Genomic DNA, 16,658 nt, shown 5'->3' on the forward strand with positions numbered 1-16,658 from the left:
GTGCTTACAGTTTTGGAAAAGGAATGGAGTTTTCAAGGAATGTGCCTCAGTGAATGTGAAATACATCTCAGGCTGAACTGTACACATCTTTCCAGGGGTTACTATACTGACTGAATTATTCAGCCCCACATCTCACCAGGTTGGTCCAAGAAAACTATAACTGAACAGTTTTCCTCACGAGGGTCCCCCTTTATTTCAAGACCTTTGTGGGAACAATCAGGGGGAGCTTTGGAAGCTTCAGCAAGACCTGCAGGATTTGCACACGGTCAGATGGAAGGATTCTCCATGAGGAACGTTCCGGTGCTCCAAATGCAGATTGAAATGGTAGCCAGGACGGATCGGGGCTCATCAGAACCAGGACAAGCAGCTGAGTTAGCTGAGCGGTCCTGTTGGCTCTTGATTCCCACGACGAGGACGACGGGACATGAGAACATTTCTACCTGACTGTCACAGCTTCAACATACATTACTAACAGTTACTGTAGTTACATATAGAAGGGCTAAATACGCGTTACTTAAGCATAATTATCTATTCATTAATGTTCTTAGAACATGCATCCCCTAGCATGTCACCTAAACCCACCCCAACGCCTGCAGTTCTATCCGTACTGTCAAATCCTGACAAGATAGTTAACTGCTAACTGATAGTCAAATACATACTAGGAGTTATTAATGCGCTCTTATTGTGAAGAGTTGGTTTACCTGCCATGTTGCATGTTTGCCAAGGTTAAGACTCAGACACAGAAAACACACCGCTCAGAGCTATTTCCCACCTTTATTGAAACAGAGCTTTGATATGTACAACATAAGCAATAAAAGTGTTTTCAACCAAGCAACCAGCTGTACAACCATGTACAACTACAGACTGAAACGCCACTTGGATAAAGGGTCAAACTATCCGTGGGCACCCAAGGAGGTTGAGTTGTCTAGAACAGTGTCTGTCAGGATGAGGGAGGCTACATTGCATAGAAGAGTGTTGCATGTATAATCAAAACAAGTGGATTGATCATGGTGGTCCTGCGCACACGAACATCCCTCAACAGGTGGGTGTCGGCGTCCCAAAGGAAACCATCCAGAGGAAGATAAACACCACGGGGGAATGCTTTGCCTCAATCTCTTAAGATAATTATAGGCTTCATTCTTGTACACTGAAGTAAAATACCAATAACTCATAAATCAAAAATAACTGATTTAAAAAAAAAAACAAAAAAAACAAAAAACAACAACAACACTGCGAGCTGTTAATCACAAGTTCGGCTGGCCCTTTTAGCTCAACTCCAGATCCAAGATTATCATTTCTACCCTGCACAATAAAATATTCATACATTAGTGGAAAAGGCGCAGAACAAAGGTCCTTCATCAACAGAAGTACACTGTGACCTGTGTTGAGACCAAGGTGTGTAAACATCAGTACAGGACAGCAACAATAGTCACAACTGGCAAACGTCAGGAGTAGTGTTGCTTCTTCCAAACCCCTCACAATCCAATACTATTTCAACACAATAATGCAAAAACTGCACACACCCAACAAAATACTGTGGTGACGTTAAATAAAATGTCCGTCCTTTGAAATTTCTTGTTATTGCCTCTCAAAGAGGAATGTATTTGTTAGAAGAACAAAACAATGGCTCAGTTAAAATAAAAGGAAAAAAAAACAGAAGGATGAGGTAGTACAATTCAAGAGAAAGAATTATGGAGACAAACGGGAGATAAATCTTGCATTCAGATTCTGCAGTCCTGCATCTTTGGTTACAGGGGGAACAAATCAACTGAGTTACAACATTTAGCTTCCAACCTAATGTTCCAATGGGCTTCTTGACACCTTATTTTCCACAATCTACTCTTGATAAGACACAATTACAGCTCGCAAAGGCCTGCAAACCTATTGAAGCAAATCATGCATTGAAAGTACTTGTTTCTCACCAAGAAACTAATTTCTAGACCGGCTTTACACAGAGGACACATTCAAAGGACTTTCGTTGGTGTAAAGCCTGAAGAGCCTCCAAATAGAGGAGCAAACACAAAAATAGTAACTTCCCTTTAAACTTGTCATTTTACTCGACTAAATGTGAGTGGAGAGGAAATTACATTTCCTCATCTGTGATTACATTACTGACGCTGACAAAACTTAAGACCAGTTACCAGGAGTTCTTTTATTGAGTGCAAAATCAAAGAGGAACTTTTCAGCTGATCTGGAGCCAAATCTTTCCACATAATCAAATTAAAGGCACCGAAGGTGTGAAGAGTTAGACTACAGTGGAGATGGAAAGTAGACTTAGGACACCAGTAAACCTGCTTCCACCATGTTGTTTCAGTCAGAAGCAAAGAGAAGCATGAAAAGTTTCATTTTCTAATACTCTTTTGAAGGGTTTTGATGGAAAATGTGTATAAATAGCAGATGTTTTCACATTTACGTTTGCCAGGAGAGGTGGTTAATTCTAGTTCACTATTATGTTACTCTTCTTTCCACAATGTGCGATCAAAGAGTCTTGCAGATGATCTGAGATCACAACTATCAACATTGCAATCACAAATATATTTGTTATGAAAAATATACAATTGGGAATCCAGATGTTGTCCTTGCTGTAGAGTCTTGTGGGTGGGACTTACACAGGAGATTTAAATGAGCGAAGCTGACAAAATGTTTCTGGTGACATTTTTTTGTCTTTTAGTCACAAATCTGACATGTAATCAAACTTGTTGAGACAATAATTTGATGTAAAATCTATTTTTGCTTGTAAATCTCAAGTTATCTCTGAGCTTCACACTCAGCTTTTCTGTTCCTCTGGAATAAAGTCCAACCGAAACGCAACACAACTGCACCTCCAGTTGTCTGTTATAAATGCGTCCCTGAGGATGCACATTTTTGATGTTAGTTTTAAGAGAGGTGGCATGTGTACAATGTTGGGGACTGCGTTCATCTCTCTGTGCTGCTGCAGCACTGCCAGCAGGCTGACACACTGAAGATGTTTTCATCACAAGTTTGTTATTGAAGAAGTGACTGCATCAAGGAGCAGGACTTCCCCACTGCTGATAACCAACTGTGACTCAGGTTTCTGAAGAAATTGAACTCCAAGGGAACAAGGCGGAGACACTCATCTTTCACTACAAAAAGCTGTTGAATCTCGCCGTGGCAACATGTGGCACTGGTGCCTACACTGGAGCACTGTTGATACAACACTACTGACAGGAACTACATCAACACAAGACAGGTAAGCATGTGGCGTACAATCCAAATGGTCACAAACACTGGCTCAGACTCCACTGAGATTTGAAAAATAATAGAAACTACCACAAGAAGCAAGAGGCTTCAATTGGGAGTGTGTAACCGATGTCAGTGTTTCATGAACTGTTATCAAAGTGCAGGACACAATGCGAGAGTATTTACCTGTAAGTGGGAATACACAAAAGAAACCAGAGCTACAAACTTGGAGCCGATTTTTGTGGCCACATCAGTATCCCCGAGCTTCCAACTAAGAGCAGCAGACTAAAACTTCCTTGCTTTATTACTATAACCAGAGCAAGTCAAGCATTCTCTACCAGGATATGCACTGTAAACAAGTTCAAAGAATACAAAAGCTCAATGTTAGCATCCAAACTGCAGGAGGATTTGCTGCTCCCCTTCTCCTTTATCTTCACAGTCGTCAGAACACAACAGGGAGCCTCTCTGGTGTAGCAGCTCCAGGTAGTGATGCGTGTCTGGGGACAAACAAAAGAACATTGGCAGTCCATTACAAGTAACGGCAAGCAGCACAAGACGTTCATGTTTGACCCACTACAGCAGCAGAACACAGATTATTTATAAAACTGTGCATTGATGTGTGTGTAAAAGAGGACAATCTAGGGTCACTTGAAGGCTTGCATGCTCTGTGCACCGGACAGCACAGTCCTGAGCAGTGCTGCATACCTTTACACACTAAAACTGTCAGAACTGGAGTTGAGGATACTGTTCTAAATTGGTTTAATACTATTTGATGTCATCTTCTTTCAGCTGTACCATCCCTCCTCTGAAAAAGCACTGACGATATCAAGCAGATTTTAGAATTGTGTTGGCTACAGCATTTGAAATTGTGAGATGGTACTTGAGTGGTTATGGCTCACTACAAGGATGCAGAACATGCTGGTTTTAGTATTTACAGTGCAGTGGCTCTATTATGAATGTGACTGTAAACCTTGATCATATATTCCACCTGATTTCACTGGTTTTGTGTGTGTGTGTAAACATAAAGAGTTTGTTATCTGTAAACAGCTTGGCCAGGGTTTCTTTCTACTGACCAGATGGCAGCTTCATGTTCCTGGGATAACAATATCAGGCCTAAAGTTCCAGATACACAAGAAAACTAAAATTAGAACAAACATCAAATTAACTTAATAATAGGGATGCATGATGTCTATCAGAGACAGTACATCACCAGCAGATTTTATTAGGCTCTGGATTATTCTCATAATTCAACTACAGTTGATAAATGGGTGGTGATAATTCACCTAAACACCAAGCTAAAAAAAAAAAAAGAGAGGGAGGTATCACACATAAAATGTGAAACCGGTGCACTTTGACGAGAGCGCAAAGTATGGTGTGAATGAAATGACTAGGGCTGCAATCAACCAAAGAAATTCTTGGTCGACCGAAGCCCTCAAACTTTGACTAAAAATCAACTAATTTTATATATGAAAAATATACTGTGTCAACTATCAGCACAAAACCTGTTGAGGAATATTTAGACAATTGTTTCTGTCATGTTATAATAATTGACCGACACCATCATTTGTCCTGCGCACAGAGCGAGACTGAACAGAGGAGCTCAGCATCGCGGCTGAGACACAAATAGACTTTTAACTTAAAACTTTACTCTTAAACACAAAAGGCAAGTCCACAGTAAGAATTTTTACAATCAAAACAAAACAATTATTAGACTAAAACACTGAACTGTCAATTCCGATTTATTATATACTCAAAACTGACGGGGCAACCTAAGGTGGACAAGTTAGCTCACCGTTTCTAGGTGATACGTCGTCGTGTTTGAACCGGAGCTGTGACATGAAAACTGTTGTTTGCAAACTTTGCATTCGACTTTTTTTCCATTATCTATTTTCATGAAATGCTGCCACGCAGCACATGTCTTTGACATGGTGGACGAGGACTGACTTTAAATGAAAACGTCAAAATTAAATATACATTCATCAAACCACCAGACACTGGCCTAGTATTCTTCAGTCTGTCTGTCTCTGCGGGTCGGGCTAGTCCAAAATAGCAAAAACAAGGGGGTGTTTAAAGATAGATTGTTATCTGTGAAACAGGGGTGCTTTCGGTACTTTCCTCCTGATGAAATTAACGTGGCAAAAAAAATCGACCAATCAGAATTTTGGTCGAGGCAGAACGTATCGACTAATAAATCGACCAGTCGACTGGGAGATTACAGCCCTAGAAATTACCAGTCATATCGTTGTCAATTTGGGGGAAATTATAATTAGTTGGAGGGATAAATGCTGCTGAGAACAAAGACTTCCAAAAAATTTAAAAACTAAGGAAACTTAATATTGTCTGTGTAGGTTCTCATTCATCCAGGTCATCGTAGATCGAAGCGAAGTAAAATCTGGTCAACTGGACGTAAGTTTATCTTGAAGACGTTTCACCTCTCATCCGAGAGGCTTCTTCAGTTCTAGTGAAGAGTGTGGAAGCCTCTCGGATGAGAGGTGAAACGTCTTCAAGATAAACTTACGTCCAGTTGACCAGATTTTACTTCGCTTCGAAACTTAATATTCTATTACATGCGAACCATTATGTTAACTCAATTGCTGTTTTAATGTTGATGTTTGGCCAAGAATCCTGTTACTAGATACTTAAATACCAGATTTAGAGGCAGTGAAAACATCTTAAATAGTCTTTGTGAGAGGCGGGAGTTTTTTAGTGACATCATCAGGCCAAAATGCAGAGACCCTGTCAGTTTCAGAGACAGAGGCTTCTAGCCCTCCACAATCCTCTGACCAAACGTTAGTGGGTCAATCAGAGCTGTCTGCTTGCCTTTAATATGAGAGGTGGAGTTATGAACACACTTATGTCTGCACTGGTGAGAGCACTGAAGGCTGAATCCAGGGCTCTGGTGAGAGCTCACCATCTGCCTCTTGTAAAAACCAGATTAGAGGAGCTGCTGCTTGCTGAGGAGCCATTTAGAGGGAGTTCACACTCACTGACAGGGTGTTCGAAAAACATTGCCTAATAGCATTAGTCCAATAAAAAGATCAATCAGACCCAAGTCATACAGAGTCCATCCCCTCGAAATCAGTCTAACATATCAAGAAAATCTGATTGAGGATCAGTTAAGTCTTGCTGGGTATATGCTTTAATTGGCTCCAAATTGCCCTGAAATTTGTTGTGGTATTTAACCTGAAGGTTGAACAGCACGCAGTCACAGAGGCATCTCCATGGCAGGTGCTGAGGCGAAAACAATGCATTTCTGGACAGACAAGGAGAATAAACTTCATGCTGTCTCACTTTAAAGAGTTAACCATCTAAAAACACATGGATGGACTATAACATTGACCAATGGCTAACTTGTTCTGTACGTAGTAAACAAGATGAACCAGGCTAAAGTCTGATTGCAGTCAGCTATGAGGGGCCATTCCGCCATCCACCAATCTTTAGGAAGACAGACTGCCAAAAAAATGGATTCTTCGCTGGTCCTTGAATGACAGTAGACGTATTAGGGTTAGGGTTAGGGTTATGGCTTAACAACTGTGCATGGCACTAACCGCCGCTGCCTATATACAATATACAGTTCCAACACTTTGTGGGGTTTAGTTCATGCTTAAAAATGAATGTGCTGCTTCACTGATGGAACTGTCAGCACCTCTGTAATGAAATATTTCCAGGAGAAAACAATGTCTTGATGGAGGATTTCACACACCTGCTAGCTTCTTGATCCAGATTGAAAACCCTCTATGTGAGGCATACAAACACTTGAAAAGAGCTCAGTCACATTCTAGCAGCTTGATATGAATCACCAAGCCATACCACACAGCATCAGACTACTAACACAGCAATGTGCTGAGTAAGTGCAGCAATGCCACACTGCAGCAGCAAATGATGTCCCTCTTTTACAGCAGCACACCTTCAGCCACAGAAGAGTGTTAATCAGTGGAATAACCTGTTGAAGTGTTTGGTTAGAAGGAAAACCTGCATACACACGGCCCTCCATGGCACATGGTTCCCCACCCCTGATCTACAGAGACCTAAACCATTTTCAGGAGCCAAGCTGTACATGTTATATCTGCTGATATTTCCATGGAGGGCGGCACGGTGGTGCGGTGGTTAGCACTGTTGCCTCACAGCAAGAAGGTTCCGGGTTCAAGCCAGGGGCTTTTTTGTGTGGAGTCTCCATGTTCTCCCTGTGCCTGCGTGGGTTCTCTCCAGGTAGTCCGGCTCCCTCCCACAGTCCAAAGACATGCAAGTTAAGTTAATCAGCGACTCTAAATTGACTTTAGGTGTGGCTGTGAGTGTGAACATTTGTTTGTATGTGATGGGTTGGCCCTGCCACATACTGGTGGATCCATCTAGGGCAGGGGTGTCAAACTGATCCAGTAAAGGGCCGTGTGGCTGCAGGTTTTCATTCCAACCAAGCAAAAGCAACACCTGATCCAACAAATGAGCTGTGTGGACACAGCTTGATTGATTTAAGTAGATTCAGGTGTTGCTTTTGCTTGGTTGGAATGAAAACCTGCAGCCACACGGCCCTTTACTGGATCAGTTTGACACCTGTGATCTAGGGTGAACCTCTCACCCAAAGGCTGCTGAGCTAGGCTAGCGAGGTGGTGGTGGCGATGCCTGGTCTCAGAAGCACACAGACTGGCCAGTTGACTCAAGAGTCACAAGCGCTTCAGATCCAAATAGTTTCATTGATATGTCTGACAACATGTCACTTTGAAAAGCGCTGTGTCGTGGTTAATCATCAGCTATTGTCGAGTAGTGGCGAACAGGAGCCTCTGGTGTATCATGCTACACAGACACTCCTTTGTTCACCCTGACCTGCAGCACCATGTGAAGAGGCCCATGTGTTTGGGAAGCCAAGGCACTTGGCTCATCACTCACAGAGGCAGCTTGTGCCCAGCTATGCTGTCATAGATTTCCCTCATGTACGCTGTTACATAAGGAAGTGTAAAGGGATTCAGGCAGGGATTTAGAGCTTAATACTGCAGTGAGTACAGACAACAGGTTTTACTGAACAGTGCTGACTTGTCACTTTTATGTAGCAATGGAATTTGGAGGACACATTCTTGGTCAAAACTCATTCTTTGTCATATAAAGCTGTCAACAGGGTCACCTGTTAATAGGCTCTGGACTACTCAGGGTTCCACATCATGGCTACTCCAGAACAAGAGGAAACGTGAAAGTTAAGTGTAAGAGAAGCTACAAGTCATTTCTAATCAATGCCATTTACCTTCACATTATGCGCTAGCCAAAGAGATTAATTTGACTGCGTGAATTAGGCTAGGGTCCAATTCTGTAACGTTTACCAGGGTTACTCTACTTGGCTGACAAGTAAGTGATATTAGCTAAAAAGCATTAGCAACTTTAATTTGCTATAACTCTAAACATGTTACCATACACTTCTGAATGTTACTGCAGAAACAACCTAGAGAACTGATATTGGTATTAATTAACCAACCAACAGTTTGGTCCACAAAATGTGCAATGTCAGCAGATCTGGTGTGATAGGCATAAAACAGCAATTTTATTAGCACAAAAGTGTTCTGTAGTCAGAGGTGTGCAGTGTAATGACATCACCAGTGTCAAGTGAGAGCTGTTCAACTGATCCAGCTGTCTCTTTTACACAACTGTAACTGTTAGCACTGTGAATACCTCTGCTGCAAGCCCAACTTTCATCAGTCTCATCGTGCGCAATTTACAAAGAAAGAGTAAAGACTCAGTCACTTCTCAATGACAGGAATGACAAAGTCATGGCCCATTAACTACACCTGTTTAAAATGCTGCACCTACTCATTTCATTTGACAATTAAATCATCATAAATCGGCACAAGACAGCAATGCCTACTTCACAACACAACTTTAACACATTTTTCCTGTCACTAATGGGTTTTGGAGGCCATTGGAAAAAAGACCCAGATCCGAGGCAAATCAGTGCTCGTAAACATGAGTGCTGTGTGTGACCCGTTCAAAGACACCACCCTAGAGGTTTGCAGTTACATTGCTGACATATTTCAGATATTTAGCATGCTAAACACCTAGATTACAAACAAAAAAAACAACAACTTGATGCTGTCTCAGCTTAAGGAGGATTTTGTTTAACAGTATTTGACTTTAAGTCTGCCAAATGAAAGGCGCACCATTTGTCGCTGGTTAACTTGATCTGGTATGTGATGAAAAAAGGTTATCTGACAGAGTCAGATTTGCAGCCAGCCTACTGCCACCTAGCACTACAGATGCAGACAGTAATGGCAGCATTGACAAGTTTGCACCCACAACTGTAGGATCGCTACTTGGTGCGAACAGAAAGTTTCAGACAAGCAGCACATACAATAGTCCCATGCTCTGTACTGAATTATATTCTAACAGGACAGGACCAAATTATATTTAAAGGAATGGATGCATGTAATGTAAAAAAATGTTTCCGATCAGTGGACATGTATCGAGATGGGTGTTGAAGTGCCATCAGTTGGTGACGTGCACCCCCTAATCGCTGGTGTCTTTCGGACATCTATTTTTTTGAAGGGAAAAAAAATGCCTCCGTTTTGTCATTTCCTTATCACTTCTCACATGATTTCATGTCAAATTGTAGATGGAGACCAGACAAACTCCTCCTCGTCAACGATCATGTCCCCCCCCCTTTTTTCTACGAGCACATGATCTTTTCCCTGAGGTGTTACTTCTTTATAACTTCAAACCGCTGTGAGAGCAGGCACAGTTTATTAAGTTTGACGCTCGTGGTGACTGATGGCTAACAACTGTACTGCAAAAATGTCTGTTTACATGGGAAGAAGATAAAAGTGTGAATTATACTAATGGCCTTTGGAGTTTGTAAATGGACATCTTTGAATACTGTTATTAGCCATCAATCGCAATAAGCTGAAAGCTAAATAAACGTGTCTGGTTCTGTGTATTTTGGAGCAACAAAGAAGTGATGTAGGAGGGAAAAATGTCTTTTGAGTCAAAGACACCTTTTTGTGTGTACTTGAAAGGTAAAATACAGTTTTTGAGCTATGTATCACTCTCAGTCGGGCAGGAGAAGTGCAGTCACCTGTGATTCTTGCTGTCTGTCAGTGGCTGACTCCTACCCCCACCATTCTCCCATAATAGGGATATCTTCCCATCCCCCTACAAGGGCAAAGCACTAACACAAGAACAAACAAAAGCTAAAACTATGAGAGTGTTTTCATCCAGGAAAGAGCAACACTAGAATCTTCCTGGTAAGGCTTTTAAGAAACAAGCAGTTCATGTTACTACACATGAACCATCTCTGTACTAAACAATGAGAGGAGTGAATGAAGTGCCTCTATGAAACAAAAGCATCTGTGTACTGATGGATCTGTGCTCCCAGAATCTGAGGCAGCAAAGGATTTAGTTGCATAAGAACTGTCCTAGTTCTCCATATAAAAAAAACAGCCACGCATGCTTATCTGTGCAAGACAACAGGGCGCACATACAGAACAGGGCAGTCACTAAATAAGTCAACCTTTGCTTTTGACTATTCACTCCAGGACATGTCACAACACCTCATACTGCAAAATGTCCTCTTCAGCAGCTCACTGACAGCCATTATATACAAGCCTAAGCAACCAAAAGCCAGAGGAATGTGAAAGCTCGGCAATTTAAAGAATTGTCACTGAAGCAATTGTCAAAATTAACATCAGCCCCAAAAGAAAACCACAGAAGGTGACTTCATATTTTGGCTAGAAATAGTGGTGGTAGTGGTGCTGTCTCTCCTTAGTACTGCAACTGATGAGGATGGTCGGGTAGAGGAAAAATAAAAATACAGCGATATTACGAATTCTACTTTTGATTCCAAAGGTTGAGAATAGGCAATAATTCTCATTGAGCCCCTTTCACACTGCATCAAAAACGCAGATGAACATTGGTGTTTGGGCACTCTGAAAGGGTCGACTCAGCATTTCGACCCGCGTCCACCAACTCTCCAAGTGACCCGGGTGTTTAGCGGTTCTGCCCGGTTCGCCTGCAGTGAGAAAAAGGCAACCCGCATTGTCTCAGGTTTCCTGCAATATGACTTGTTGACATAGATCTACCTGCCTGTTGCATCCTGATTTTGTCACTGTGCCCAGTCAGGCTGTCATTGTGGAAGCTTCGGAAAAAAGAATGAATAAAAAAAAAAAAATTGGGCTGGGCTGCACTGACAGCTGCTCACTCATTTCACTCGCCCAGTTTTCCAAAGGGGCAAAATTGCAATGCACACAACGACCATGCTAACGTTTGACTGGACAACGTCCATGATGTCGTTTGTTTACCTCGCAGTGTTCCAGCGCACTTTTATGTGAAATAATGACCTTGTCAGCACGATGACGTATGAGAGAAAAACACAGGCACGCAGCCCTCACAGTGGGAGCTCAGACCCGCGTCTGCTGGAAGCTTGAATGTGCCCTAATGCCGGGCAAATGCAGTAACAAAAACCTACTTTGACATGCATGTTTCAGTGTGAAAGGGGTATAATTTAGAATCCAAACTTAGACACCTTTTGTTAAAACCACTACATGAGTATTGCCACCCACAAATAACCCCAAATCTAAAAAGTGAGAGAAAGAAAACATTACACTGCTCCACAACTGTTAGTAGAACTTCAGCTATACAAGGTTATATAGGGGGTAGATTCAGAGAGATGAGCAGTGAGTTTTTCATCTCCACTATTTTTACACAACCAGTCCTTTCACTTCCACATTCATGCCATCCATATCAAAGCTTGAATAAAAGTGTGTTATAAGTATAAGTTTGTTATGAGGTAAGGACTATCGAAAGATAAAAATGCAATGTACGTCAGTCATATGTTAAAACAGTAGTTTTTGCACATATATTATTACACAGCCTCAACAAGCCATGCTCCAAGCAGAATAAAAAATCTGCATGTCTTGGCTCAAAGGACGGTGTTTTAATTTAACTGAGTTAGATGCACATTTCTGCTGCTTGTTGCAAGTCATATAAATGTAATGGATTGTATTAAAAGGGAATATTGTCTCAGATCAACCGCAAACCCCTTTGTGGAATTAAAATAGCACATTATTATGTGATCTATACACTTAAGGCACCAAACATGCGCATGTGGAAAAGGGTCAGACAGTGACAAGTTATCAAATAAAGACAGAAGCAAAATTACCTGTAAATGAATCATGATGAGGGTCATGTAGCACACATAACCTGGTCCATTCTGGCTTGCAGCTCAAAAGCATCCGGGCGGTCCTGAGGGTTGACTGCAAGCATGTCCTGCAGCAGCTTCCTCACGCCGTCAGACATGCATGACCTTCGTTTCTGTGGGATGTTCAGTACCATCTTTGGATTCTCTAGAAGTGCCTCACCCACTGGCACAATCTCCGCTCCTTGTCTCACATATGTTCCAAGGAGCTCCCTCTTAGACTCAGCATCAATGAATGTAATTCTCTCCAACATGGCCCAAATGATGATGCCTAGGGCAAATATGTCTGCCTTAGCTGTGTAGTGACCCTCCCACACCTCGGGAGCCATGTAAAAGTCTGAGCCACATGCCGACGACAGCCAAAACTTATTAACATTGACGATTTTATTCTTGTCCTCACCCTCTTTGCCCTCAATGGCATTTCCCAAACCTGCACAAACTTTGCTCAAGCCAAAGTCAGCCACCTTGAGGACAGGAACCCCTGACTTCTCTGAGATGAGGATGTTGTCAGGTTTGAGGTCTCTGTGGACAATGTTGTTTTCGTGCAAGAAAGCAACAGCACTGGTTAGCTGGAGCATGAAGCTGTTGTTGGTTCCTGGGTCAGGCCGTCGAGACAGGATGAACTGGTTGAGATCACCACCTTCGCAGAACTCCATGACAAACCAGAGGTAACATGGCTCCTCTGGAGGACTGAGTACTCTTTCTCCTGCAAGAAACCCACACCAATCATTCAAACAGGAATGCAGTTAATCAAAATACTATCAAGTACTGGGAAAATGTCAAGATACATTTTCTTAAAACTAAATTCTATTGATATTTAGACATTTAATGACATGAATACATTGGGCCATGGCAACAGCAACAAATATGGTACAGTTAATCTACTTTCATAGCTATTTTATATGAGTGACAGATTACTGTGAAATCCATTTCCCCGTTCTGACTAGAAGGCCCAATCTCACTGCATGCATGTTACCCTTCTCAATAAGGGCGTTGCTTTATAAGGTTGTGTGTGTGGTATCTACATTACAAAGAGTCTTGTGGAACCAGTTTAAAAAAATTTACAGCATGCTTTGGCATGCACAATAGATTTCCAGGAGGAACAGTATATCAGACCCTGCCTTGAAGAGATGAGTATTAATCAATAAATGGCTGTAAGAATATAAATAAATAAAAATGTCTCTATATTCTCCATTTATATAAGAATGAATCCATTCAGGTCATTGCTAAAATATACATCTTCAAAAAATATTAAACACTGAGAAATACTCTTTCACCAGAAATGATCCCTATGTCCTTTAGAATATAGACCATTGATTATGAACTTGATCCTTTTCAGAAAAAACTACAAAGCTGCAAATTTGGAAAGACTTCGGTGTTGTGACTTCAGTAAATGTGCAATGGTTTTCCGTGGAATGTGCTAAAAAAAACTAAAAAAAACAAAACAGAACCTGTGTATACAGGCAACACAGCAGACTCCATTTTAGTGCATCTGAGCCTGGGGAGCACCCTAACTAACCCACCCATCCCCCAGTGAGTCTGTGTCATGGCGACAACAATAGTATTTGCGGAGAATTCTTCTAAATTCAAACTGTCATTGCATGCTGAACACACATTAGTTGTTTCCGGGTTGCGGAACTTTTTTATGGGTCAGAGTAAATGTAAAGGCAACAACAAGATTAAAACAAAGCCTCTGAGTTTGATGAGCAAAAATACTGCTGTACACAAGTACCTTTTCTTGATTGAGAGCAACTAAAATCAAACGATCAAGATGAGATAACATTTAACGAAACTGTTGACAAGGCACAATGAGCGGTTACCTAAAAACGCTGTCTGCATGACCACAAACAGTAAATCAATGTCTACCAGGGAAGAACCACCCCCTACTTTGTAAAATTATACAACAATCCATCCATCCATCGACCTCAAAACATCATTTAGAAATCTACTAGTTTATCGTTACACCGCTTAAAAGGAGGTCAAGAGTAAATTTATTAAAATAACTTAATGGTTTCCGAGGGATGAAAGGTTGTTTTCTTTAATTCGGCATCAATCTAAACCACAAAGCAGCACTGGCGTCCCCGTCATCTTGAGGTATGCTAAAGTGACTCAGCTCAAACGGCTAACGCTAACTGGTGAAGGGCCAATAGAAAGCCTTACCTTTTAGGGAGGTCTCCACCAGACGGAGGTACTGTTTAGACCGTTTGTTACCATGGCTCATTTTCTGGGCCATACCGTCCCTTTGCAGCACACACTCCTCCAGCTGTACTACATTTTGGTGCCGTTTCTCCAAACTGGCCAGCGCCCAGAACTCCTGTAGGGCTAGCTCTACGTTCTCCGGCGCGTCGCACCGCAGTTTCTTCACGGCAACTTTAGCCCCGGACCTCCGTGCCACCGCTTCATACACCACGCCATAGGTGCCCCTTCCGACCTCCCGGAGCAGGCTGTAACGGGGAGCGGTGACTCTCCGTTCCAGGTTGTCCTGCTTGAAGAGGCCGATGTCATCCTCCATGTCATGATCTTCCGTGTTTCCCACACTCAGACACCGCAGCACGGCGACGGACTCATCGCCTCGCGCCACGATTTGCCTGCAGGAGGCTCGCGCGCTCCTCGTGCGTCTCCGCCAGTTGTCACCCCCGGTCGTGTTCATCGTGAATCTTTCACGGTCCCAACATGACACGGAATTGTGACCGCATGTTGTCGCCAACGACAGAGTCCATTAAATTCCTCGAAATCTTTATTTCGAATGTGTATAATCGAAAAGAAACTGGCTGGGTAGCATAAAGAGGGAGGAGGGTAAACTTAGGTAACAGAAGAGTAAAGAAACCCACATTTTATGACGTACGATTTCCGGCCTTTCCTCTTCAAATTAAAAGCCCGACATTCTTGTCTTTACGGTACCCCTAAACAGGTGAATATTTTTAAATTTAACCTTTATTTTACCAGGTACCAGGTAGTCACTTGAGATCAGGTGATCTCTTTTTCGAGCGAGACCTGGCCAGAAATGTAAGCCTGATTCATTTTCGGGGGATCTATAGATTATTGATCATTTATACACTTGTTTGGAAACAGAGGAAAATAGCACGTGTCTCTTAATATTGCCCCAGGTCAAACTATAGACTGCAAGTTTAAAACCCTTCAATATTGTGCAGTGTAAGGTAGGGAGAGCTAGCAACATATATTTATGCCCACCTTAGCAGTTACCAAAATATTTGTTTGACTGATTATCTGATAAAATAGCTTGTGATTTGAGGCATGGAACTACATGACAGCAATCAGCTTTACTGCAGTGTTTTTTGTGGCTTTGTTTTTTTTTTATGTATGCGGACTAAAAAGGAGGTTAATTCTAATCACTTTATCCTTTCATCTTCTTGTCAGTACTTGTTAAAATGGGCAACACAATGATAAACGAATCAGGCTAACCCCGCGTTTTCCTTGTCGTGTGTCACACCTACATCTTTTATTTCTGAACTGGGAATTATTGAGTTTTCCGGCCCTTTTCATGCAGCGGATGTAACTTGACACAACCAAAAGAAGGTAGGTCACAGAGTTCGACTGTACCATTACAAAAGAACACGGGGTTATCAACACATTTTGAAAAATGCAAAGGACTACGGATGTGCTAGTACTCAAAGTACAAACATAGATCGCAATAATTATCTTCAATAAACAATGTAGGCGAACTTTCAAGATCGTGAGGAACACGCAAAAACGCTCAATTTCATCGTCGGACGAGGCTCTCTGTAGCATTCGTATCATACCATTACGCTCGAGTTTACTCTTAAAGATGTCAACGCACCATTAAATGTGTAACAATAACGTGACCTTAAGTCATTTGGTAACGTTAAAATGTCAAAATTTACTGATTTATTTTAATGAGTTTTCAACTGCTTCCCCCGTCGGATTTCCTTAAATGGCTTCTTCTCCCTGCTCCTGACCCGCATGGATCTTCACGTGCGCGCGTCCTCATTATTATTCTGCCGCGAGGACACGTGTTTCAGCACGCTCCCTTCAGAGGCTGGGGCAGATGACGTCATTTCTCCAGGAAGCCAAGCAGTCTTTTTTTCCGAAATCTTTATTAACAACACACTTACAATACATAAAAAACGACACAAAAACAGGGTGGTCCTAGAATTCCAAGATATGAAATCAGTTAAATATCTAGAAAACCTCAGACACCCAAACCTCAAGTTGACCGACAAACAAATTAATTGGCAATATTTCACTTTAAATGATTAAAATACGATTACAAACAATACACTCAAATGAAATGTGTGGTAGATTTCCT

The 16,658-nt window shown here is 41.9% G+C and overlaps 1 protein-coding gene across 1 annotated transcript; it reads right to left on the reverse strand.

The window, feature by feature from the left end:
- Positions 1-761: 761 nt before the first annotated feature.
- Positions 762-15,206, reverse strand: LOC147267497 (serine/threonine-protein kinase 35-like). Its single transcript, XM_086198361.1, has 3 exons — positions 14,531-15,206; positions 12,335-13,076; positions 762-3,698 (listed from the first exon to the last, which is right to left on the reverse strand). The coding sequence occupies exons 1-2, from the start codon at positions 15,018-15,020 to the stop codon at positions 12,358-12,360; spliced, it is 1,209 nt and encodes a 402-aa protein (XP_086054487.1). The 5' UTR covers positions 15,021-15,206; the 3' UTR covers positions 762-3,698; positions 12,335-12,357.
- Positions 15,207-16,658: the final 1,452 nt, after the last annotated feature.

This window comes from Aulostomus chinensis, chromosome 3, assembly GCF_037954235.1.
Source record: "Aulostomus chinensis isolate RoL2024-O1b breed Wild chromosome 3, RoL_Achi_v1.0, whole genome shotgun sequence".
NCBI classification, from domain to species: domain Eukaryota; kingdom Metazoa; phylum Chordata; class Actinopteri; order Syngnathiformes; family Aulostomidae; genus Aulostomus; species Aulostomus chinensis.

Excerpts from the sequence above, each read along its gene's own strand:
- LOC147267497 (XM_086198361.1), bottom strand. The coding sequence starts at position 15,020 with ATGAACACGACCGGGGGTGACAACTGGCGGAGACGCACGAGGAGCGCG. Across the intron at positions 13,077-14,530 it reads GGTGGAGACCTCCCTAAAAG|GAGAAAGAGTACTCAGTCCT; the intron begins GTAAGGCTTTCT and ends GGTTTCTTGCAG.